The sequence below is a fragment of the Salvelinus sp. IW2-2015 genome, linkage group LG32 (genome assembly GCF_002910315.2).
Source record: "Salvelinus sp. IW2-2015 linkage group LG32, ASM291031v2, whole genome shotgun sequence".
Taxonomy (NCBI): domain Eukaryota; kingdom Metazoa; phylum Chordata; class Actinopteri; order Salmoniformes; family Salmonidae; genus Salvelinus; species Salvelinus sp. IW2-2015.
The window spans coordinates 28,126,154-28,152,603 of record NC_036871.1 but is presented as its reverse complement, the minus strand read 5'-3'; the positions used below and the strand labels follow the sequence as shown (position 1 = coordinate 28,152,603).

General features: G+C 43.2%; 1 protein-coding gene across 4 annotated transcripts in view; it reads right to left on the bottom strand.

Annotated features, from left to right (window-relative positions):
- Positions 1–26,450, bottom strand: part of agap3 (ArfGAP with GTPase domain, ankyrin repeat and PH domain 3) — a 325,912-nt gene that overhangs the window by 154,257 nt on the left and 145,205 nt on the right. For 2 of the 4 annotated variants that reach the window (XM_070436760.1, XM_070436761.1), the window contains exon 1: positions 15,495–17,757. The exons of 1 other annotated variant lie outside the window; for it this stretch is intronic. In XM_070436760.1, coding sequence (XP_070292861.1) covers positions 15,495–17,166 — 1,672 coding nt within the window. In that variant the 5' untranslated portion in view covers positions 17,167–17,757. Of the gene's footprint in view, positions 1–15,494; positions 17,758–26,450 lie in introns of those variants that run through there. One more of the 4 variants, XM_023977105.2, reaches the window with a different exon arrangement.

Here is a 26,450-nt window from a genome sequence, read left to right as displayed (position 1 = left end):
TTTTTGTATCTTTAACGGCATTCTTTGAAAAGGGCCCGTAAGTAAGCTATTAATTTCACTGTTAGTCTAAAACTGTGGTTTACGAAGCATGTGACAAATTTGATTTGATTTGACACTACCTCATTCAGTATGTTGGAGCTTTTTTCGATCCTCTCACCTTGAGGCAAACTGATGCTGCGGRTGCTAATTCAATTTAACAGTGAGAGATTACCAGACGTGACACAACATGTTTCCTCTATTAATGACATCAGATAGGGAAGGAACATTTGACTGAATAATCACCATTTTGAAAAAGTCTAGAAAACCATTCAATAGAACAATTACAGTCTGGGTGAAAGTCAGTAGAATTGTTTATGTCTGCCTGTAGGTTATTGCCATAACCAAACCAAACACACAGATAACTTCTCTCAAAGGACACCGTAAAGAGTGTTAGCATCTGTCACAACAACCGTTTGACAGAAGACCCCGTTCTTATTTTGATTCACAGCCCCCCCCCCCCCATTCTGAGCTAGCAACCCCCATGGAGATACCNTCTGAGCTAGCAACCCCCATGGAGATACCATCTCCAACAGAGGGGGTGTAGACACCCTGTCTGCAGGCGGCAAGGTGGGATCCCCCTATGTCGGTCTACACCAGAATAATGAAAACCTACAACGCCATACAAGGCAGCATCCTTTACTGTAGGTGCATATGTCTGTTGCAGCAACAATGTTCTCTTCATGCCCAAGGCAATCATATTACAGAAAATCAATCATCCAGAAAAAAATATTGAGAGCAAATGACTGTATTCAAGTACCTATTCATAGGTATTCTAGAGCACTCTTGCCATAAACAATATTTTACACAAATTGAAAGCGGTTGTCCAATCCATTTTTATTGTCTGTGTAAGTTAAGTGTAAGGGCTTCAGTGAAAATTGCAACATTTGCACAACATGAGATCAATTGTTGAAAAACATACATGCAAACGTTGTTCCAAGGCTAATCAAAGCCATTCCAAACACAATTGAACTTCACTTGAGACACTTTTCCCAATTAAGAAAGTAAACAGTTGTTCGTTTGAACACTAGATTCTACCTTTAAATGTTTTGTTTTAGAAGCAATAAGGTTGACTTAAAACACTGTATACAATAATAGGCTTCGTTGCTATGGCGATCTCACTTTATTCCAGGCTGAGACGTGTTGAGTGCATCACCAGAGGTAGATTCAGGCTTTGTGTTGCTAAGCCCTCTCACTACCAGTTTGACACATCTCCTTGAACATGTTAGAACACGAGCACCAAAGACGCTCTTCAGATGCGGCTCTGAAACTCTGCTTGAGTGAGGGAGTTATATTTCAGAAGTGGTAGATAGGAGCATAAATGAGGTTGCCACTCATTRTGTCAAGGTTTTATTGTTAGCATACAAATGTAGCGAATGTTTCTGTAAAACATATTTAATGATAGAGACAAGAGGACAACGTTACGACACAACGTAGATCCTATAAAAATACTGATTGGAGCTATTTTATGCAACTCTTGAGCAACATGTTCTATGAGCACTCTGACATGAACAGATTTGCAGTTAACTGCAAAGAGATAAACAGTAGTTTCCACTGTTGTCTCAATTCTTGCATCTCTTAAAGAGAGAGGGCCAAACACACAAAGGAAGACCCCAGAAATAGATAAGCCATTCAGTTGAATTAGAGGTCATCACACAAATGGGTCTCTATAGTGTTGTTGACCACTTAGCGTGTCAAACTCATTTTGCGCCGGGGGCCGCATTTGGTCTTCAACGAGGTCCGGAGGGGCATCACTGAAAATGTGCTATATTTCCTTGGCGTCAACATTTTTCTTTTTTTTTTTCTTTTTTTAAGGCCTCTATTCATAGTTTTTTAAATTTCCGATGCTCCCCGACTGTCTAGCTTTCATTTAGGTGATTATTTAGTTATACATTTTTATGTCATGTGCCCAAGTACAGCGAAATGCCTTTCTTTTTTAGCGAGCTGGAGACAATCAAGAAACTGGATGAATATACTGTAGGTCCATTATCATTCCTACACAGTTTCGATTTGGTTTCAGTCATTTTAAGTACAGTGACTTCAGATGGTATTCACACCTTTTGACTTTTTCTAGATTTTGTTGTGTTACAGCCCGATTTTTTTTTTTATATATATAAAGTACCAGTCACACCTACTCAGGGTTGTTCTTTATTCTTGTATTACTATTTTATACATTGTAGAATGCCAAGAGTGTGCAATGCTGTCACCAAGGCAAAGGGTGGCTACTTTGAAGAATCTCCAATATAAAATATATTTTGATTTGTTTAACACATTTTTCCTTATTACAAGATTCCATATGAGTTATTTCATAGTTTTGATGTCTTCACTATTATTCTACAATGTAGAAAATAGTAAAAATAAAGAAAAACCCTTGAATGAGTAAGTGTGTCCAAACTTTTGACTGGTACTGTATATGTTTTTATAACTGGCCTACACACAGTACCCCTTAATGTCAAAATGGAACTATGTTTATCAAAGTTTTTACAAATTAATAACAAAATGAAAAGCTGAAATATTTTGATTCAATAAGTACAACTCAACCCCTTTGTTATGGAAATCCTAAGTAAGTTCAAGAGTAGAAATGTACTTAAGTCACATAATAAGTTGAATGGACTCACTCTGTGTGCAATAATGGTGTTAAACATGATTTTTAATAACTACCCCATCTTTGTACCCCACACATACAATTATCTGTAAAAGTCCCTCAGTCGAACAGTGAATTGCAAACACAGATTCAGGTACCCTTCTTTGATGGGGTAGTTATTAAAAATCATTATTAGATGGGTAAAAAAAATTGCAGACATTGAATATCCCTTTGAGTATGGTGAAGTTATTAATTATACTTTGGATGGTGTATCAATGCACCCAGTCACTACAAAGATACAGGCATCCTTCCCAACTCAGTTGCCGGAGTGGAAGGAAACTGCTCAGGGATTTCACCATGAGGCCAATGGTGACTTTAAAACAGTTACAGAGTTTAATGGCTGTGATAGGAGAAAACTAAAGATGTTACTCTACAATACTAACCTAATTGACAGAGTGAAAAGAAGGAAACCTGCACAAAATAAAAATATTCCAAAACACGCATCATGTTTTCAACAAGGTACTAAAGTAATACTGCAAAACATGTGGCAAAGAAATCAACTTTTTGTACTGAAAACAAAGTTTACAACACATTACTGAGTACCACTCTCCATATTTTTAAGCATAGTGGTGGCTGCATCATGTTACGGGTATGCATTAATTGTTAAGGTCCGGGGGGGGGGGGGGGMTTCAGGATAAAAAAATGAATGGAAGGCAGCTACAGTGGAAGTGGGTAAAACGGTATGTTAACATTATTAAAGTGACCCGTGTTCAATGACTATATACAGTTGAAGTTGGAAGTTTACATACACCTTAGCCAAATACAATTAAGTTGTTCACAATTTCTGACATTTAATCATAGTAAAAATTCCCTGTCTTAGGTCAGTTAGGATCACCACTTTATGTTAACTTCTTATGGCTGGAGGGGCAGTATTGAGTAGCTTGGATGAAAGGTGCCCAGAGTAAACTGCCTGCTCCTCAGTCCCAGTTGCTAATATATCCATATTATTATTAGTATTGGATAGAAAACCCTCTGAAGTTTCTAAAAATGTTTGAATGGTGTCTGTGAGTATAACAGAACTCATATGGCAGGCAAAAACCTGAGAAGAAATCCAAACAGGAAGTGGGAAATCTGAGGTTGGTCGATTTTCAACTCATCGCCTATTGAATACACAGTGGGATATGGATCAGTTTGCACTTCCTACGGCTTCCACTAGATGTCAACAGTCTGTAGAACCTTGTCTGATGCCTCTACTGTGAAGTGGGGCCGAAGGAGACAGGAATGAGTCAGGTCTGCCATGAGCTGACCATGCTCTGACCATGCGCGTTCACATGAGAGGGAGCTCTGTTCCATCGCACATCTGAAGTCAATGGAATTCTCCGGTTGGAACGTTATTGAAGATTTATGTTAAAAACATCCTAAAGATTGATTCCATACATCGTTTGACATGTTTCTACTGACTGTTACGGAACTTTTTGACATTTCGTCTGCTTTTAGTGAACGCGCTTCCTGACTTTGGATTTGTTTACCAAACACGATAACAAAAAATAGCTATTTGGACATAAATGATGGACATTACCGAACAAAACGAACATTTCTTGTGGAAGTGGGAGTCCTGGGAGTGCATTCCGACGAAGATCTTTCATCAAAGTTTATGATGATTATTTCTATTATTTGACGTGGCTCTCTGCAATTTCTCCGGATATTTTGGAGGCATTTCTGAACATGGCGCCAATGTAAACTGAGGTTTTTGGATATAAATATGAACTTTATTGAACAAAACATATATGTATTGTGTAATATGAAGTCCTATGAGTGTCATCTGATGAAGATCAAAGGTTAGTGATTAATTTTATCTCTATTTCTGCTTTTTGAGACTCCTGTCTTTGGCTGGAAAAATGGCTGTGTTTTTCTGTGATTTTGCGGTGACCTAACATAATCGTTTGTGGTGCTTTCGCTGTAAAGCCTTTTTGAAATCGGACACTGTGGTGGGATTATGTTAGGTAAAATGGTGTGAAATACTTGTATGCTTGAGGAATTTTAATTATGAGATTTCTGTTGTTTGAATTTGGCGCCCTGCACTTTCACTGGCTGTTGTCATATCGATCCCGTTAACGGGAATGCAGCCATAAAAGAATGTGAAATGTCAGAAAAAAAGAAGACAGAATGATTTATTTCAGCTTTTATTTCTTTCATCACATTCCCAGTGGGTCAGAAGTTTACATACACTCAATTAGTATTTGATAGCATTGCCTTTAACTTGGGTCAAATGTTTCGYGTAACCTTCCACAAGCTTCCCGCAATAAGTTGGGTGAATTTTGGCCCATTCCTCCTGACAGAGCTGGAGTAACTGAGTCAGGTTTGTATGCCTCCTTGCTCGCACACGCTTTTTCAGTTCTTCCCACAAATGTTCTATAGGATTGAGGTCAGGGCTTTGTGATGGCCACTCCAATACCTTGAATTTGTTGTCCTTAAGCCATTTTGCCACAACTTTGGAAGTTTGCTTGGGGTCAATGTCCATTTGGAAGACCCATTTGCGAGCAAGCTTGAACTTCCTGACTGATGTCTTGAGATGTTGCTTAAAAAATATCCACATAATTTCCCTCCCTCATGATGCCATCTATTTTGTGAAGTGCACCAGTCCCTCCTGCAGCAAAGCACCCTCGCAACAGTTCTATTTTTGTTTCATCAGACCAGAGGACATTTCTCCAAAAAGTGCGATCTTTGTCCCCATGTGCAGTTGCAAACCGTAGTCTGGCTTTTTTATGGCGGTTTTGGAGCAGTGGCTTCTTCCTTGCCGAGCGGCCTTTCAGGTTATGTCGGTATAGGACTCGTTTTACTGTGGATATAGATACTTGTGTACCTGTTTCCTCCAGCATCTTCACAAGGTCCTTTACTGTTGTTCTGGGATTGATTTGCACTTTTCGCACCAAAGTACTTTCATCTCCAGGAGACAGAACGCATCTCCTTCCTGAGTGGTATGACGGCTGTGTGGTCCCATGGAGTTTATACTTGCGCACTTGTTTGTACAGATGGACGTGGCAATTGCTCCCAATGATGAACCAGACTTGTGGAGGTCTCCAGTTTTTTTTCTGAGGTCTTGGCTGATTTCTTTTGATTTTCCCATGGTGTCAAGCAAAGAGGCACAGAGTTTGAAGGTAGGCCTTGAAATACATCCACAGGTACACCTCCAATTGACTTAAATGATGTCACTTAGCCTATCAGAAGCTTCTAAAGCCATGACATAATTTTCTGGAATTTTCCAAGCTGTTTAAAGGCACATTCAACCTAGTGTATGTAAACTTCTAACCCATGGGAATTGTGATACTATGAATTAATCTGTCTGTAAACAATTGTTGAAAAAATTACCTGTGTCATGCACAAAGTAGATGTCCTAACCGTCTTGCCAAAACTATAGTTTGTTAACAAGAAATTTGTGGAGTGGTTGAAAAATGAGTTTTAATTACTCCAACCTAAGTGTATGTAAACTTCCGACTTCAACTGTAAGTACAGGCAAAATTCTAGAGGAAAATATTTCACCCAGACACTGGGAGATTAATTCACCTTTCAGTAGGACAATAACCTAAAACACAAGGCCAAATCTACACTGGAGTTGCTTACCAAGAAAACAGTGAATGTTCCCGAGTGGCCAAATGAAACGGCCTCGTACTCTGTTCTAGATCATACAATATGCATATTATTATTACTACTATTGGATAGAAAACACTCTCAAGTTTCTAAAACTGTTTGAATTATATCTGTGAGTAAAACAGAACTCATTTGGCAGCAAACTTCCATACAGGAAGTGAAAAATCTGAAAACGAGGCTCTGTTTCAGGGCCTGCCTATTCAACTGGCTTTTATTTATCGATATGCATGCACTTCATACGCCTTCCACTAGATGTCAACAGGCAGTGGAAGGTGGAATGGGGTGTCTAGCTTGATCTGAGGCCGAACAAGAGCTTTTGGAGTGACAGGTCTGGAATCTTCTTTGTCTTCGAAGGCGCGCGGGGGAGCTCGACGTTGTCTTCTGAAAAGCGTTCGGTTTACACGGCGAATATCTCCGGCTCTGATTTTATTTGATACATATGATAATAACATCATAAAGTAGGTTTTTTCAACCGAGTTTTATCAGTTTATTCAACGTTTATTGGGACTTTTGGAGTTTTCCGTTCTTTGCGTCAAGAGAGGATGGGAATGTTAGCAACCTTGGCTAGCATTGTGGCGTGAATTCGACAGAAGAAATGGACATTCTAAAACCAAACAACGATTTATTCTGGAACAAGGACTCCTTGTACAACATTCTGATGGAAGCTCAGCAAAAGTAAGAAAACATTTATGATGTTATTTCGTATTTCTGTGTAAAATGTTGATTCCTATTCTCCGCCGTTTTGGTGAGCGCTGTCTCACAATAACGCAAGCTGTATGTTATGGTAAAGTTATTTWAAAAAATCTAACACAGCGGTTGCATTAAGAACCAGTGTATCTTTCATTTGCCATACAACAAGTATTTTTATGTAAAGTTTATGATGAGTTCTTTGGTCAGATTAGGTGAGTGTCCAAAATATCTCCGGACATTCTGGTGAATCGATGCTACGTATTTACAATGTATAACCAGGATTTGTAGCTATAAATATGCACATTTTCGAACAAAACATTATTGTATTGTATAACATGATGTTATAAGACTGTCATCTGATGAATTTGTTCAAGGTTAGTGATTAATTTTATATCTTTTGCTGGTTTTTGCGAAAGCTACCTCTGCGGTGAATAAATGCGTTTGTGTGTTTGGCTATTGTGGTAAGCTAATATAATTCTATATTGTGTTTTCGCTGTAAAACACTTAAAAAAATCGTAAATATTGGCTGGATTCACAAGATGTTTATCTTTCATTTGCTGTACAACATGTATTTTTCATAAATGTTTTATGATGAGTATTTATGTATTTCACGTTGCTCTCTAATTATTCTGGCTGCTTTGGTGCTATTTTTGATGGTGGCTGCAATGTAAAACTATGATTTATACCTCAAATATGCACATTTTCGAACAAAACATAAATGTATTGTATAACATGTTATAAGACTGTCATCTGATGAAGTTGTTTCTTGGTTAGTGACTAATTTTATCTCTATTTTGTCGGTTTTGTGAAAGCTACCTATGCGGTGGAAACATGGTGAAAATATGCGGTTGTGTGTTTGGCTATTGTGGTTAGCTAATAGAAATACATAGTGTTTTCGCTGTAAAACATTTTAAAAATCGGAAATGATGGCTGGATTCACAAGATGTTTATATTTCATTTGCTGTATTGGACTTGTGATTTCATGAAAATTATATTATATGACATCCCTGTCCCGTTAGGCTAGGCTATGCTAGTCAGCTTTTTTGATGAGGAGGATCCCGGATCCGGGAAGGTGATGAAGTAGAGGTTAAAACTCGTTTTTCAACTGCTTAGGGTCAACATAGTCAAGGTATTGGAGTGGCCATCACAAAGCCCTGACCTCAGTACTATAGAAAATGTGTGGGCAGAACTGAAAAAGCGTGTGCGAGCAAGGAGGCCTACAAAAAATTCACCCAACTTGTGGGAAGCTTGTGGAAGGCTACCCACAACGTTTGACCCAAGTTAAACAATTTAAAGGCAATGCTATCAAATACTAATTGAGTGTATGTAAACTTCTGACCCACTGGGAATGTGATGAAAGAAATCAAATCTGAAATAAATCATTCTCTCTACTATTATTCTGACATTTCACATTCTTAAAATAAAGTGGTGATCCTAACTGGCCTAAGACAGGGAATTTTTACTAGGATTAAATGTCAGGAATTGTGAAAAACTGAGTTTAAATGTATTTTATCTACTTGAAAATCTGTGGCAAGACCTGAAAATGGTTATCTAGCAATGATCATCAACCATTTTGACAGAGGTCAAAGAATTTTGAAAGGAATAATGGGCAAATGTTGCACAATCCAAGTGTAAAAAGCTCTTAGAGACTTACTCAAAAAGACTCACAGCTGTAATCGCTGCCAAAGGTGCTTCTACAAAGTATTGACTCAGGGGTGTGAATACTTATGTAAATTAGATATTTCTGTATTTCATTCTCAATAAATTAGCAAACATTTCTAAAAACATGTCTTCACTTTGTCATTATGGGGTATTATGTGTAGATGGGTGAGAAAAAAAAAGATTTAATCCATTTTGAATTCAGGCTGTAACACAACAAAATGTGGAATAAGTCAAGGGGTATGAATACTTTCTAAGTACACATACACAAAAAAAACACCTGCAGGACGGATTGGACCCCCTCAGGGGCCAGATCCGGCATGTGAGCCGTATGTTCGACACAGGGCAGAAGAAAGGAGGAGAAATAGAAGAAATGTAGGTTATTCACTCAAAGCTTTACCTTACTGAAGTGATAGCCATCTTTCATTAAACCAATCTGACACATTGTTTGTGCTACACACGTGTTACATGCTACTGTAGGCCTATATGCTGTGGCTATCCAGATTGATGTAACAAGTGCCACTTGTCCTTATTCCTTGCTGAAACAGCAAATATAATTAATTTTGTTCTGCTTTACATCATCCATTAAAAATTAGCAACCCATCAGTACCCACAATGCCTATAGAAATGGAACAGAATGAGCCCCAACTTCAGTGATGCATCCTCCAGAGGACACTAGGGCCTTTGTTCGTGTGAGATGGAAAACTGCATCGATGGATTGTTTCATGTTTTTCGACTCATTACTCATGTCCACTCTAATAAAAATTACTATTCAATCCAAGGGCAGTGGGGCACGATTAGTAACCCCCATGTTGAGTTCAGAAAACAGAGAGAGAAAGAAAATGCAGAAAACCCCACGTTTATGCTGCTCTGTGTGTGTGTGGGGGGGGGGGGGGGGGGTGTATTACTATCCTTGTGGGTACTGGAAATCCCCAAAAGGATAGTGAAACCAGGAATATTATCCCTCGTGGGGACATTTCCCATAACGGCTATTTTAAATTTAGGGGCTAGGTTTACAATTAGGGTTAGGAGTTAGGGGTTAAGGAAGATAGGATTTTGAATGGAAATACATTTTAGTTCCCCACAAGGATTTTTAGTTTGTTTTTGTGTTTGTGTGTGTGTGGGGTCAGTGGGGAATGAAAGCGGAGGACGACCGTGAGGTCTAAACCTCCCTGCCAAAGATTAGGAGATCCTTTCCCACTAGCTACAAATGACAGAGTACCAATTTAGCTTGGACTAAGTCTTTTTACATCCCTCATTGGTAACCACATAAATATGTAGGATCTTCATTTGATTACCATGTTGTAGGATAACTTGCCTGCAATGCAGGAAATGTAAAACTTCTACTGTATTTGAGGTTTAAAAAGGCTTCTGAAGTATGTAATTCCCACTTTGAAATTTGAGATTTGATTTCCTTTACAAAAAATGTATCAACCCCTACAAAAATGGCTATTAATTATAATCAACATTTCCTGTTGCTGCAGGACTATTTTTCTGCTGTAGCAACTGGCTCAAATTAAGATCCTACATTTGTAGTGGATTGTTACCCACTGCCATTGGACTCGGTCTAGCATATACTTACGCAGAGCAGCAGCTCCATTAACATAATCATTCCTGAATCATCTCCCGATCTTGTAAATGTTACGCCTCTGTAACCAAACTCACAAAGCTGTCTACTCAATGCTGCTACAGCTCTTATAACTTATCTGTAGAGCTCTGAACAGCAGAATGTCATTTCATTCTGAGGTGATAGATAAGTGAACAGAATCAGCAGTAAGCAGACAGAGCTGGATGCCCGCTGACCAATCTATTCTATTGTGTAGGGCTATAGGCAAGCTGACTTACGGGTCTCTTATTCTCTTCTAAGATTTTTGTTGTTGAAGGCTTGGTATCGACCATTTCCTCAGAGGTAAATTGGACACCAGTGTTGAGCGGAATCCAAATTTAACCCAAGGGAGACACATTTTCCGTCTTAGCTGACTCGATATAGTAGAGTGAATTGTTTTCTATAATCACAACCCCACATTAACAACATACCATAAACATGGTTCTGCACAAAAAAGGGCCCCCAACTGTCAATAGCCACAGATAAGAAGAATCCAAAAGTCAACTCGGGAACTCTACTTTGACCTGAGCACTGATGCACATCATCCTTTATTTCTGTTGTGCTATTCTGTCATCACCATGACATTAAACCCCATTGGTGAGTGGTGTCTCAAACTCCAGCATGTAAATGGGTTMTGAACTTGATTCTGAGAAGCTTTTTCCCCTGAGAGGCAAGTAGCAGCAGTGTGAATGGACATATTCAATCTCTCCCTATCCCAGTCTGTTTCTCAAACTAAACACTCTAATGTACTTGTCCTCTTGCTCAGTTGTGCACCGGGGCCTCCCATTCCTCTTTTTATTCTGGTTAGAGCCAGTTTGCGCTGTTCTGTGAAGGGAGTAGTATACAGCATTGTACGAGATCTTCAGTTTCTTGGCAATTTCTCACATGGAATAGCCTTCATTTCTCAGAATAAGTATAGACTGACGAGTTTCAGAATAAAGTTTTTTGTTTATGGACATTTTGAGTCTGTAATCGAACCCACAAATGCTGACAATCCAGATAATCAACTAGTCTAAAGAAGGCCAGTTTTATTGCTTCTTTAATCAACACAACAGTTTTCAGCTGTGCTAACATAATTGCAAAAGGGTTTTCTAATGATCAACTAGCCTTTTAAAATTATAAATTTGGATTAACTAACACAATGTGCCAATGGAACACAGGAGTGAGGGTTGCTGATAATGGGCCTATGTAGATATTCCCCCAAAAATACGCAGTTTCCAGCTACAATAGTCATTTACAACATTAACAATGTCTACACTGTATTTCTGATCAATTTGATGTTATTTTAATGGACCAAAGAATTTGCTTTTCTTTCAAAAACAAGGACAATTCGAAGTAACCCCAAACTTTTGAACGGTAGTGTATGTAAGAATGCTGTTTACCGACTAGCTCAGCCTTCAACACTATAGTGCCCTCCAAGCTCATCACTAAGCTCATGCCCCAACAACACCTCCGGAGGCTGAAGAAATTCAGCTTGGCCTCTAAGACCCTCACAAATTTCTACAGATGCACCATTGAGAGTATTCTGTCAGACTGTATCACCACTCGGTACAGCAATTGCACCGTCCGCAACCGCAGGGCTCTCCAGAGTGTGGTGCGGTCAGCCCAACACATCACCAGGGACACACTGCCTGCCCTTCAGGACATCTACAGCACCGAGTGTCACAGGAAGGCCAAGAAGATCATCAAGGACCTCAGCCACCCGAGCCGCAGCCTGTTCACCCTGCTACCATCTAGAAGGCTGATGCAGTACAGGTGTATCAAAGCTGGGACCTAGAGACTGATAAACAGCTTCTATCTCCAGGCCATCAGATTGTTAAACAGTCACCACTTGCCGGCCTCCGCCCAGTACCCTGCCCTGAACCTTAGTCACTGTTAATAGCCGGCTACCACCCGGTACTCTACCCTGCACCTTAGATATTGCTGCCCTATTTACATGGTCATTGAACACTGGTCACTTTAATAATGTTTACATAATTGTTTAACCCACTTAATATGTATATACTGTATTCTAGTCATGGCTCATCCTATATAACTACTGCCATACACACCTTTTCTATTCATATACTATCCATACACACCATCATATACATATGATGGTGTGTATAGATATTCCAGACTCTGACATTGCTCGTACTGATATTTATTGATTTATTCCTTTGAATTTTTGGGGATTTGTATATTATTCTGTATTGTTCCGTATTACTGCACTGTTGGAGCTAAAGTAGAAACATAAGCATTTCACTGCACCTGCAAAATATGTGTACGCAACCAATACAATTAGATTTGAAGGGAACACAGTAGCTGGGGATCTGTGGCAGCAGACGCTCAAATAAGGAGTCATATTAAAGTATTAAGAGAGCCTCTATATCCATCTCCTTCTGGACTGACTCACTTACTCACTCAACCCACAACAGTGTCTTATTCTCTCTTCTCCTTTATCCCTCTCCTCTTCCCTCCTCTCCTCTCCCAGAAGTGGGTTTGTGTGATCAAACGTTCAGTTTCCCCAATTGGCTTGGGAGTGACACATTTGGTTTGTCATAACGGTAAACAAAGTCATTAGTGAGGAGTTTGGCTCAGAGAAGGTCTGCTGAGGGTGCTTACTTAATAAACCAGATGCGTCTTCACACAACTCCGACGGAGAGTCTTCAGAGCAGGCAGACTCAAACTTAAGAACATTTAGGGGAACAGACATTTTGGGAACAGACATTTTGTTGGCCCTGATTCACAGTGACAAAGCGTTTTGTATGAGAAAGAGCAGAGCTGCAAACTATTTTCATGAATGAACTTCAGTTGGTTGTGGGATGAAAAAAAGAAAGGACAGGGTATTGTTATTCTTGAACACTCCACAACCAATTTCAAGGATCTCTTATAAGAGAGATCAGTCATGAGATGAAAGAATACAAAATGCACATTGACACACAGGACACTTTCGACAACTCTCCATGAGCAATGCCAAGTCTAGGCAAGATACATGTACCACAGTGAACATTTTGCCAGCCTGACTGGTCCAATGACGTGTATGGCATTTCAAGAGGGAAACACCTAACTTTACTCTAGTCCCAGTGCAGCCTAGTTTAATGCACGTCATGTGTTTGATGAAGCAGGCCTGGGTTCAAATAGTATTTGAAATCTTCTATTTGAAATACTACTTKGAGTATTTGTCTGAATCTGCCTGGTTTACACATTTGAGACCATTCCATTGGTTCCACTGCTGCAGGCAAGCTCAATCACGCCCAGCCAAAGTATTGGAAAGATTTAAAATCCTATTTGAACCCAGGTCTGTGATGGAGTGCAGTGTTGACTACCTCACAAAAGTCACTTCAAACCACCCCTCCTCCACGGGCCTGACAACAATGGCCTTGTTCACCCACCGGTAGGGGTGAGGTGCAGTCGTGAGGGGGACAGGGTCCTCAACACCTCATCCCTGGRGTAGGGCTATACCACCAAAGACAAAAAAATATAACCAGGAAAACAGCTCATCATTAGCTAGTACTAACACCTGGACATCCATATTAGTTACTAGCTAAACAGAGTATACCGTAATGCCAGCTAACGTGTTTTTGGTTCATTTTTGCAATTTCACACGTGTGTATGTGAGTGTGTTTGCCTGTGTGTGTGTGTGTGTACTAACTAAGGGCTGGGAATCAGAACTCTTAGGATACATTTTGCAGCCAGGTAAGGTTGTCAAACACTTAGGCAGGTAGAGACAGGTGACTAGGCTTTTAGTCAGAGTGATCGGCACACCTACATTCCTACTGCCTGACTGACTGCCCTCTCCTACTTCGACTACATAGACAAATATCACTAAACGTGCACCTAACACTACAAAGGCTTTGGTGACCTTGGTAACAGTTCTTATTGGGAAAACAAATAAAAAAACTGCAAATCACAAAGTGTACCTGTATCTGCCCTTATTAACCGCTTAGGCTCAGAAGGAAACAAAGCTTTGCTAAAGAGGATATCAACACAAAGTACATAGTCTGATTTGTGGTTCATTCACAGAGAAACAACTTACCAAGTACGCATAACAATCTAAGAAGTGTTTCTCTGGAAAGTTTGATACATCTTACTCCTACAGCAACAGGTGTCTGTGAATTTTTCAAAATTATGTAATAATTAGGTAATAATTCACGATCACCAATCATAACTCTAGAACATGTTTCGTGTCATGCTTGGCATTTTGCGCAAACCTGTCTGATATAAGTTTTTAACTTCAGTTCACCATAGTAGAAGGTGTTATCTGCTAATGACTATGACAAGAACAAGGCTTAATTTAGATTTGAACTAAACTGCATGGAGTACACAGCAAACACAGCTTCAGCACATTGGCTAATCTCTATAGCTCATCGTTGCTTCTCTGTCTGCTTCTATGAGTAACTCAACACATACACACAAGATCCTACACTGTCAACGTATAGAGAGTAGCGCTAGGCTAGCTAACCTTTAAGCACAGTGCTTAAGTCTCTGTCTCAGTTCCCCATCATTACAGTGTTTAAGCCCTCCTAATTTAGCCCTGGTTGGCGGCCAAAAGCATCTCCAAGGCCCTTCACAGCCGCTGACCGTTTTAATGCCTCCTGCTTTAAGCTGTGTCCCTACGAGGCCAGAGGCATTAGCTACCATGCATTTCCAACCACACTGGCTCTGGGAAACACAGAGCCACTTCTGGATCAGACTGTATAGTACTGTACCAACCACCCATACCTTTTCTCATCAAACAGCTATTGTTAACTTTAAAACAACAAGGCAAATTCATATGAGATAACCCTCATCTCATCCAAATCTCTAATGTAAAATGTTTTCAGTGGTGACTGTTCCATAGCTGAATAAGAACCAACATGGATTTGAAACGCATTGTGGGAAAAGTAAATAAACAAAACACAAAAGCTAAAATGAGAACTGTTTCTAACCTCCGGGTCCCGAAACCTTGAAATGCCACCTCAGCCTAAAGTTCCCATTCCATGTGTTTTTCATTTGCCCTCATTCCTTAAAGAGCAGAATAACCCTGTTCCTGTTTACATGTGAGCTCTTATCCAGTGACTAAGAGGAGCGAAAGGGGGTTAAGTGCCTTGATCAAGGGCACAGACAGATTTTTCACCTAGTCAGCTCGGGATTCGAACCAGCGACCTTTTGTTACTGCCCAAATGATCTTAACCGCTAGGCTACCTGCTGCCCTGTGAACTTTTTTTGACAGAGTGGTTGAGGAGGGGCTGTCCAGAACCAGGAGCACTAAGCGCTGGGAAATATATTCAATTGTACTGGGAATCTTACCTTGACCTTTGTTGCAGTCTACCAGAGTCTCTATTGCAACTGACTGAGGCTTTTTAATCCTGCCCAGGGAATATTTGCCAGTCTCTTTGCTCGGGTGTCGGGGCTGGAGTTCACATTTACCGTTGGACGGTTGCTGCTGCTCCTTCCTCCTAAAGCGTCTGGCTATGAGCTGCCATAGGCTGGGCTCCTCCTGGGCCGGTTTAGTAGAGGAGGACAGTTTGGCTGGGTAGAGGGGCACCTCCATCACCTTGACCTTGCCCTGGCTGTGGTACTGAATGAACTGCCTCCCTCCATCATCATCCCTCTCGTAAGGAGGTGGCAGGGTCCTCCCAGTCAGATAGGAGAAGGGCCGCAAGGGGCGAGATGTCTCCTGCTCCATACTTGTAGTGCGTGAGCGTTCCTCTGCTGTCACCTCAGAAATGTCCACTCTTTCCCGTGGCCGGTTCCTCCTGATCCGCAGACTGAGGCTCCGGCGTAAGGAGCTCAGGGTCTTCTTGGGGGCATCCGGCTTGCTGCTGGGCTTGGAGCCTGGGTCTGGGGCTTCCTCCTTCTCCTTGTCCTGGGCTGGTCGGCCGAACAGCCTCCAGCGGCCAAATAGACCTCCCCCCTGGCTTCCTCCTTCGCTGTCCAGCCCTTCCTGAGACCCCGAGGCCTTCTTCCTCAGCTCCAACACAGTCATGCTGACCGGTCTCGGTTTCCAGGTCTGCTGCCGGACCCGGGGGACCACCTTCTCCTCAGCCCCCGCCACCGTCCACTGAGGGAGCACCCCTGGCTTAAGGCCGTCCACCGCCCGCAGCTCTGCCCTCCTGGTCCAGCGCTGCTGTGGGGGACCGTCCAGAGACCTTGTAGCCCCCCTCCTGGAGGTCTGTTGGGAGTGGGACCCGGGCTCTGATAGGGCAGGGTTGAGGTTGGGGCCTGCGAGCATGCACACACTCCTGGGCCTGTCCTGTCTGTCCTGGCGGCTTAGCGAGCCTCGATGCTGCCTGGCTGCGGCTCCATACATGCTCACCGCCCTCCTGTTGTGTGGAGCAGCACCGTCCTGGGATGGCCTCCTGCGGAGCACAGCCCGGGGTGGAGAGCCACCACCGGCCAGAACACCACCATGATGCCCAGGGAGAGGCCCTTCAGTCTGGGGAGAAACGTCCTGTCCCTGGATCTCTACCTGGGTCTTCTGTTGCTCTGGAGCTGCTGTGGCTGTATCTACCTCCACTCCTACCGCTGTAGTCTCCCAGTCTGACTGAGAAGGTTGGGCTGCTGCTGGAGCTGCTGAGTTACTAGAGAGCTGTTGGAGTTGGAGAAACCGGTCCATCTTCATTTTTCTTCCCTCCTCCTCCTCCTCCTCCTCCCTCCTCCCCCCCACTCTGCCTGTACGGCTCAGGGAGGGCCACCTGCCAAGCTTCTGCCGTGCCTTGCCCAGCCTGAAGTGTCCCTCCTCCCCCTGCAGCGCCTGTGGCCGTGCCCTAGTGCTCCTGGCTGCCGGATGACTCTGCTCCAGGGAGGCGTGTCTGGCGGCCAGGCCCTCCCTCACCCCCTCATGCCCCAAAGTTCCATTCAGGATGACAGAGATGTGGTACACCGTGGTCCTACCTCCTCCTGACTGGTGGGCTGTTACAGCTTTACTTGTGGCCCRGGGGATAGTCTGCTCCGTAGCCCGACTGCTCAGCAGTAGCATGACACTACCCACTACCACTCCCCCACACACACAGGCATGCACAAACTAGCCTAACTTACACGCACACACCTACATACACACAGTCGCAAAGCAAACACAATCTCACACTCCTCTCCCTGGTGTGGTGGTGTTTAGGGTAGCTCTCTGAGTCCTTCACTTCCAGGCTGCATTCCAACCCCCCGCGTAATCCTTTACCTTTGACATGGGGAAAAAAACTTCAAACAAGCCTGAGCAAAGCCTCTGTGCCACCTCCATAACCCTGCAGCCTTATACTCAGCATTCAGCAGCAGCACCGCAAAAGGCTGGATGGTGGCTGGCTGGTTGCATTCTCCCCTCTCCTCTACTTTCTTCTTCTACCTGTCCAACGTGAGGGTGAGCGACAGCTAAAACAGCCATTCCACTGTTTGCTTTGGAACAAACAAACACATGTTTGTCATAGAGTCCCTGAGAGGCCGTGAGCAACATATGAAAAACTGAGACATCCTTCTTGGCAAGTTGTGAGCAATCCTTTTCTACCTGCGGTGCAMACAAAACCCTTCATCGCTGAGCTGCCTGCCGTGCGTAGCGTGAGGGAGTGTGTCTGTCTGAACTTTCCAGCAGTTTCCCAACCCCCGGGACGGTCAGAAAACAAGGACCGGATCTCAACGGGTCGGCTGCTCTGCATTAAAACACACCGACTCCACTGAGCTGAGTTCCTCCACGGGATCTCTAGAGGGATTTCAGCCCCCWGAGAGTAAAATGGATGACAGTGAGTGAACAGTAAGAATAGGATCCCGGGAAGAGGGAGCTGAGCATCCACTGCTGCTGCAGCAGTCAACAAAGATAGGATCCCAGAACAAACTGCTATGAAAGAGAACTTTGTGTCCCCAGTGCCTCCTCTCTTGGTCGCTCTCTGTATTCCTCCCTCCCTCGCCATCAAGTTCTCTCTTGCAACCGAACAAGCAGGGATAGGGAAAACACAAAGGCAGAGATTTTCCCATGGCTTTCTAAAGAAGGAGGGAGAGTGAGTGGAAGTACCAGAAGTTCTGGCTTCCATGTAGCCAAGTTTTAGATGCTACATAAAGCACTGCTAATCCTAGGGTCCTGTAAAAGCAGGTCACATGGGTTGCACACAAGTGGGTCAGATAGCTTGAAAGGGCAAGATATGTTCTCTAGTTCGTTGTAAAAAAGCTAAGATAGCTCAATGCAGAAAGTCACCTAATTGTGAGAAAGTAACAGTCACTGCTATAGTAATTGCCACCTAACCTGACAGCAATAATGGACTACGGTTTGAGTGGATCGATCCCGGTGTTTACATACACATGCACACACACGCTCTCACACACTTAGTCACTCCAGYAGTGACCCGACTACCATTTATGGCAGGCAGCAAATAATTTTTTACAGTGTTGTTAATAACTGAAATAATCTGATAAATTAGTTAGTATGTAAAATGTCACCTCTACAAAATACCACTAAGTAATAATTACAAATCTGGCTTTGACGCCTTCCCAAAATAAGTAAATTAACCTTTCCACAGGAACAATTATTAGCTCATAAGTCATTGATTGGCTGCCATAAACGGATGCGTATTCAGCTTGTTTTTTCAATGTCATTTCAGGCTCCAAAAGGAACTCACTGCATAATCTGCCACATTCCAGCTTTATATTCAGCATGGGCAGAGCTTTGGTGTTCAATTAGGCATTGGTCAATCAAATGGCAACCACTCTGAATAAAGGCACAACACAAAGCTGACCAACTAGGTCAAGCCCTAATTCCATATTCTTATCACCACGGGACACTGAGGCAATTGATGATGCCATCAAAAGCAGCGCCCCCATGTGTTTAGAGAGAAACATGTTGATAAGGGCCACTGGAAAATAGCGTTGCTTGATATAAAAATATTTTCTAAGTAGGCTATAACTGCTAAAGAAAGTACATCATTTTTGAACACTCCATACATGACACCAAAAAACAGAACCTGTAACGGTAACCATTTAGTTGCTTTTATACCTGTTTAGTAACACAGTAAAAACATTATATGAACATGTTTTTACATAATACTTTATCAATTAGTAATCAGAGCACATGTAGAGAACCAGGGTTGTGAGGACATGATCCTGACAGGACATCTGGACAGATTCCATCTGGCTGCAACCGAGTGGCTACTACTGGCTAACACCTCTGTCCCGAAGCAAGCACCAGTTAGCCTTGAGCTAGCCTCGAGCTAGGCCCATCTGCCGGCTAGCTGAAGAACTAGCGCCACTGCCACTGCCACGAAGCTAGCACCAGTTAGCAAACACAATTCTACAATTCACAACCTCTCTTTCGCCATCGCCATCTGGCTTGGATTCTCTGTCGACACAACCACGTCTGAGCAGACCCCCTCCGTCTGAGCAGACCACCCCCCGGGCTACTAACTTTATACGCCGCGTGCTAGCTTAGTGGAGGCCTCCTCTGCTCCATCTACGGCTGCCCCCTGGACACTATGATCACTTGGCTACATAGCTGATGCATGCTTGACTGTCCATTAATTCACGGTACTCCATTCTGTTTATTTGTGTTTTACCTGTCGGCTCTGTGCTTTAACTCAGGATCTGTGTGTAGTTAATCCGACCCTCTCTGTCTAGTCGTCGCCATTTTTACCTGTTGTTGCTGTGTTAGACTAACACCCTGTTATTGCTGCTGTTATCTTACCTGTTGTTTTAGCTAGCTCTCCCAATCAAGACCTGCAATCACTTTATGCCTTATTGTATGTCTCTCTCAAATATCAATATGCCTTGCATACTGTTGTTCAGGCTAGTTTTCATTATCATTGTTTTGGTTTGCAATGGACCCTGTAGTTCCACTCTCCGTACCTCTGATACCCCCTTTGTCCCACCCCCCACACATGCGGTGACCTCACCCATTGAGGACAGCGATCGATCAGAGATCTAACCGCTGCTTATGAAATCACCAGGTCTGGCTTGCCTCCGCTGTACCCGCGCCCCTCCATACCCCTGTCGATGCCATATTATGCCCAGAAATCTATCTACCACGACGCCATAAAAATCTGCTTCCTTTTATTCTTGTCGTGCCCACGCTCTAGGCGAACCAGTTTTGATAGCCTTTAGCCGCACCCTCATCCTACTACTCCTCTGTTCCTCGGGTGATGTGGAGGTAACCCAGGCCCTGCATTCCCCAGTCACCCTCATTTGTTGACTTCTGCGATCGAAAAAGCCTTGGCCTCATGCATGTCAACATCAGAAGCCTCCCCCTAAGTTTGCCTTACTCACCGCTTTAGCACACTCTGCCATCCTGATGTCCTTGCCGTGTCCGAATCCTGGCTTAGGAAGGCCACCAAAAATTCTGAGATTTCCATACCCAACTATAACACTTTCCGTCAAGATAGAACTGCCAAAGGGGGAGGAGTTGCAATCTACTGCAGAGATAGCCTGCAAAGTTCTGTCATACTTTCCAGGTCTATGCCCAAACAGTTCGAACTTCTAATTTTAAAAATTAATCTCTCCAGAAATAAGTCTCACACTGTTGCCGCCTGCTACCGACCCCCCTCAGCTCCCAGCTGTGCCCTGACACCATTTGTGAATTGATCGCGCCCCATCTAGCTTCAGAGTTTGTTCTGTTAGGTGACCTAAATGGGATTGCTTAACACCCGGCAGTCCTACAATCCAAGCTTGATGCCCTCAATCTCACACAAATCATCAAGGAACCCACCAGTACAACCCTAAATCCGTAAACATGGGCACCCTAATAGACATATCCTGACCAACCTGCCCTCCAAATACACCTCTGCTGTCTTCAATCAAGATCTCAGCGATCACTGCCTCATTGCCTGTATCCGCCACGGGTCCGCGGTCAAACGACCACCCCTCATCACTGTCAAACGCTCCCTAAAACACTTTCTGCGAGCAGGCCTTTCTAATCGACCTGGCCCGGTACCCTGGGTATTGACCTCATCCGTCAGTTGAGATGCCTGGTCATTCTTTAAATGTTACTTCCTCACCATATATAGACAACAATGCTCCGCCTTCAAAAAATGCAGAACCAAGAACAGATATACCCTTGGTTCACTCCAGACCTGACTGCCCTCGACGCACGCACAAAAACATCCTGTGGCGAACTGCAATAGCATCGAAGGCCCCCGCGATATGCAACTGTTCAGGGAAGTCAGGAACCAATACAGCGAGTCAGTCAGGAAAGCAAAGGCCAGCTTTTCAAGCAGAAATTCGCATCCTGTAGCTCAACTCAAAAAGTTCTGGGATACTGTAAAGTCCATGGAGACAAGAAGAAACTCCTCCCAGCTGCCCACTGCACTGAGGCTAGGTAACACGGTCACCACCGATAAATCCGTGATAATCGAAGACTTCAACAAGCATTTCTCAATGGCTGGCCATGCCTTCCTCCTGGCGACTCCAACCTTGGCCAACAGCCCCGCGCCCCCCCGCTGCTACTCGCCCAAGCCTCCCAGGTCTCTCCTTTACCCAAATCCAGATAGCAGATGTTCTGAAAGAGCTGGAAACCTGGACCCATACAATCAGCTGGGCTTGACAATCTGGACCCTACTATTTCTGAAACTGTCCGCCGCCATTGCGCACCCCCTTTACCAGCCTGTTCAACCTCCTTCGTATCATCTGAGATCCCCAAGGATGGAAAGCTGCCGCGGTCATCCCCCTCTTCAAAGGGGAGACACCCTGGACCCAAACTGTTACAGACCTATATCATCCTGCCCTTCCTATCTAAGGTCTTCGAAAGCAAGTACAAAAACAGATCACTGGACCATCCGAATCCCACCGGACCTTCTCCGCTGTGCAATCGGTTTCCGAGCCGGTCACGGGTGCACTCAGCCACGCTCAAGGTACTAAACGACACATCATAACCGCCATCGATAAAAGACATTACTGTGCAGCCGTCTTCATCGACCTGGCCAAGAGCTTCGACTCTGTCAATCACCATATTCTTATCGGCAACTCAGTAATCCGCGGTTTTTCTAATGACTGCCTTGCTGGTTCACAACTACTTTGCAGACAGAGTTCAGTGTGTCAGTGCAGGGCATGTTGTCCGGTCCTCTGGCAGTCTCTATGGGGTACCACAGGGTTCAATTCTCGGGCCGACTCTTTTCTCTGTATACATCAATGATGTTGCTCTTGCTGCGGGCGATTCCTGATCCACCTCTACGCAGACGACACCATTCTATACTTCGGCCTTCCTTGGACACTGTGCTATAACCTCAAACGAGCTCAATGCCATACAACACTCCTTCCGTGCCTCCAACTGCTCTTAAACGCTAGTAAAACCAAATGCATCTTTTCAACCGTTCGCTGCCTGCACCCGCACGCCCGACTAGCATCACCACCCTGGACGGTTCGACCTAGAATATGTGGACATCTATAAGTACCTGTAGTGTTCTGGCTAGACTGCAAACTCTCCTTCCAGACTCATATCAAACACTCCAATTCAAAATCAAATCAAGAATCGGCTTTCTATTCCCGCAACAAAGCCTCCTTCACTCACGCGCCAAACTTACCCTAGTTAAACTGACTATCCTACCGATCTCGACTTCGGCGATGTCCTACAAAATAGCTTCCAACACTCTACTAGCAAACTGATGGGCAGTTTATCACAGTGCCATTCGTTTTTTACTAAAGCACCTTATACGACCACACTGCGACCTGTATGCCCTAGTCGGCTGGCCCTCGCTACATGTTCGTCGTCAGACCCACTGGCTCCAGGTCTATCTACAAGGCTATGCTAGGTAAAGTGCCGCCTTATCTCAGTTCACTGGTCACGATGGCTACACCCACCCGCAGCACGCGCTCCAGCAGGTGTATCTCACTGATCATCCCTAAAGCTAAAACCTCATTTGGACGCCTTTCCTTCCAGTTCTCTGCTGCCTGCGACTGGACGAATTGAAAAATCTCTGAAGTTGAGACTTTATTTCTCCTCAACAACTTTAAAAATCTGCTATCCGAGCAGCTAACCGATCGCTGCAGCTGTACATAGTCCATCTGTAAACTACCCACCCAATTTACCTACCTCACCCCCCATACTGCTTTTATTTATTTACTTTTTCTGCTCTTTTGCACACCAGTATCTCTTCTTGCACATGTTCATCTGATGATTTATCACTCCAGTGTTAATCTGCTAAATTGTAATTATTCGATTTATTGCCTACCTCATGGCTTTTGCACACATTGTATATAGGATTCTCTTTTTTTGCTTACCATGTTATTGACTTGTTTATTGTTTACTCCATGTGTAACTCTGTGTTGTCTGTTCACACTGCTATGCTTTATCTTGGCCAGGTCGCAGTTGCAAATGAGAACTTGTTCTCAACTAGCCTACCTGGTTAAATAAAGGTGAAATAAAAAATAAATAAAAAAATAAAAAAAAGCAAAGCAACACCCAGACAGCATGTGTCTACTGGATCATCCCACCAAAAGATAACAGACTACTTCTCTCTATACAGAACAACCTCAGGCCCTTGAAAGATTCAGAGACATATACATGTTCTCAAACTGGAGCACTGCTGTATTCTACATAGTAGTAGCCTTATTTTCAAAAGGGTGACTTTATAGCTAACATCTTTAATCTGTCTCCATCTAGGTATTTATCAAGTGTCTTATTTGCATAACTTGAGTAGATACTGAGTAGAGAATGAGTGATTTGAAGTGGTTGATGTTATCTCACACTCATACAGTACAACACCCACTGGCATGCCATTGTCTAGTACCGTTTATTGTGTTGAAGGGTAATAATCCCCTGACATGTCATGATACATATCCACTCATAATGTTCTCCATAACTGGCCTAGGGAATTAACCGTTTAGACCGCCAAATGAATTATTTACCAATGATAGAGGTAAAAGACTAAATATTGGTCTGGCAAACTAACTCCCTGAGAATAAATATTTAAATACAGTCTGCAAACTGTAGCTCCAATTCAATTATGGAATCTGTCAGAAATACATTTCTCTCTAAAGGAATGTAGTTTCCACTGTAAACCAATGTGAGGAGGACATTTGCTTGGGCTATCCTCAGGGAAATACCATCTCCTGKATTTAATTCAGCACAGGTCTAATGAAACAGTTTTTATAGAAAAACTCATTACGGCCCTGTAATTTGTTTTTTTCCTTCCTCGCTCTATTAAATTCAAATAGGAACGATGTTATCCAACACTATTTGCCAGGCAGGATGCAGTACATGTCTCCACCGGGAGGGGGGGCAGCCTGACTCCTGTTGGAACCAGTATTCTTCTAGGGCAACTCTGTTGCTTGAGACGACTGTTCAAAGGCTTCTGTTCTGTATTGTATTGTTACGTAAGCCAACTTTTTAGCAGCCTAGGTACCTCTGCTCTGCCGTGGATGTAAATCTAGACTAGAGTATGCAGCCAGTTTTCAGAGAGTTGAGCTGAGAGAGTCATAACGATAACAGAAGAGAAGCCAGAAGGTAGTGCAGGGGTTTTAAATGAGGCCATATAAGAAACTCAATGGAATTTGAAGTGCCTGTGTACGATCACAGAGAAATCCTACTTTCTGGTGTTAGGTTCTAATTTTCAGAGTACAAACTCAACGGACACTATGAAAGCTTAAACCAAGTTTATTCATCCCAGAGGGTCAATACAGCTGCGTCAGACAAAAACATGGTTTCACCCGTGGTAGTATTCATACCCCACTTTGGGTGGAGTCTCCTCCTTATCACTAATCATTGCATCATTATTGCTAGGCAGGGAGCTAAGGTATCTGGGTCTTAAACGGTTCCTCCCCTTATCAGTACTGCTACATGGGATCGTTTCCCCTGCACTCAGCCCCTCCCAAGCTTACTTATGGCTCCCCTCATGTCTCTATTATACCTGATGATTAATTATATAGAAAGCTCAGAAACCAAACCTATCACTGGGAATAAAAGCTGTAAAGAGAACCCTCCTTACCCAGGACCAAAAGGTTAGAAAATGTATGCACTCATTACTGTAAGTCACTCTGGATAACAGAGTCTGCTAAATGACTCAAATGTAAATGTTACCCAATAGGCAAAGGTTTTCACTGTGTGAAAGGATTGAACTGTTGCCAGTTTAGTCTTATGATCACATCTATCCATCTCATGTGGTGTGATACTCACTGATCACATAAAATAAGAAATGTGTATTAATGCTTACGCCATACAGTTTATCCTTCTACCACAGTAGGCTGGAACTCATAGGCAAAGCCTCATATCAACCAGAAGACAGACAACATTCTGGTGGTTTCCTGTAGTTACAGACCACAGACGCTACAAATGTCTAGACCCGTAGTCTAGCAGATTGTATGACGTGTTTTCTCCTCGCGACCCTCAATGATAGGAGGATTCGAGTCAGTGTTAAAACGTCAGACACACGCTGTTCCTCTGACAATCAACAGCAGGCTGCTTCCTGGCTGGCCGGGAAAGGAGAGGGGAGCTGAGACAGTACCTTATTCATCATGGCTATCAGTATTCAGCATCCCCATTAGCACCATTGACAATCATCATTATTAGACCCAGAGGTACTACGTGCGTACAGACCAGTGGAGGCTGCTGAGGGGAGGACAGCTCATTATAACATCTGSAATGGAGTCAATGGAATGGTATCAAAATGTGGTTTCATTATGGTTGATACTATTCCACTGACTCCATTGCAGCCATTACTATGAGCTGCCCTCCCTCAGCAGCCTCCACTGGTACAGATGTTGATCCTTCAAGCACTTTGTCTCTAGGTATTGATGACTGACCTCACACACCTGCAGGCTGACTACTAATGGTAAAACAAATCATTCTCTCAATTTCAGAACTACAGAAACACCATTTCATCTGCATTATAGTCTCGTCCACTAGTCTGCACAGTCTATGGTAGCACCCGAAGGGGAAAAGGTTATCTTATGCATAAATGTCATTCCAATTCAATAAAAGTGTATGTAGTATTGTAGTGTGTGTACTTAAGTTACAGGTTGTCAATAGGATGTCAGTATTATTACATTGTGTGAATGACTCATGAGGACTCATGAGACCAAGCATCGGTATGGCTTCTATAAAAAGGTGGGTTCTTTGAGCTCATGTTTCAAATAAAATGCTGTGTGTGTGTTATCACAAAATGCATAACTCTCAGGATAAGTTCCCAATTAAAGATCGTTACAATATGAATGAACCCGAGCCATCATAGCAGAGCTCCACAGGTTGAAGTCATCAGATCAGAGACTAAAAAGATAGCAGCAATGATGCTGTCATGTTTTGTCTTTGATCATGTCTTGTCCCTGTGCTTCCCTCTGCTGGTCTTATTAGGTTCTTTCCCTCTTTCT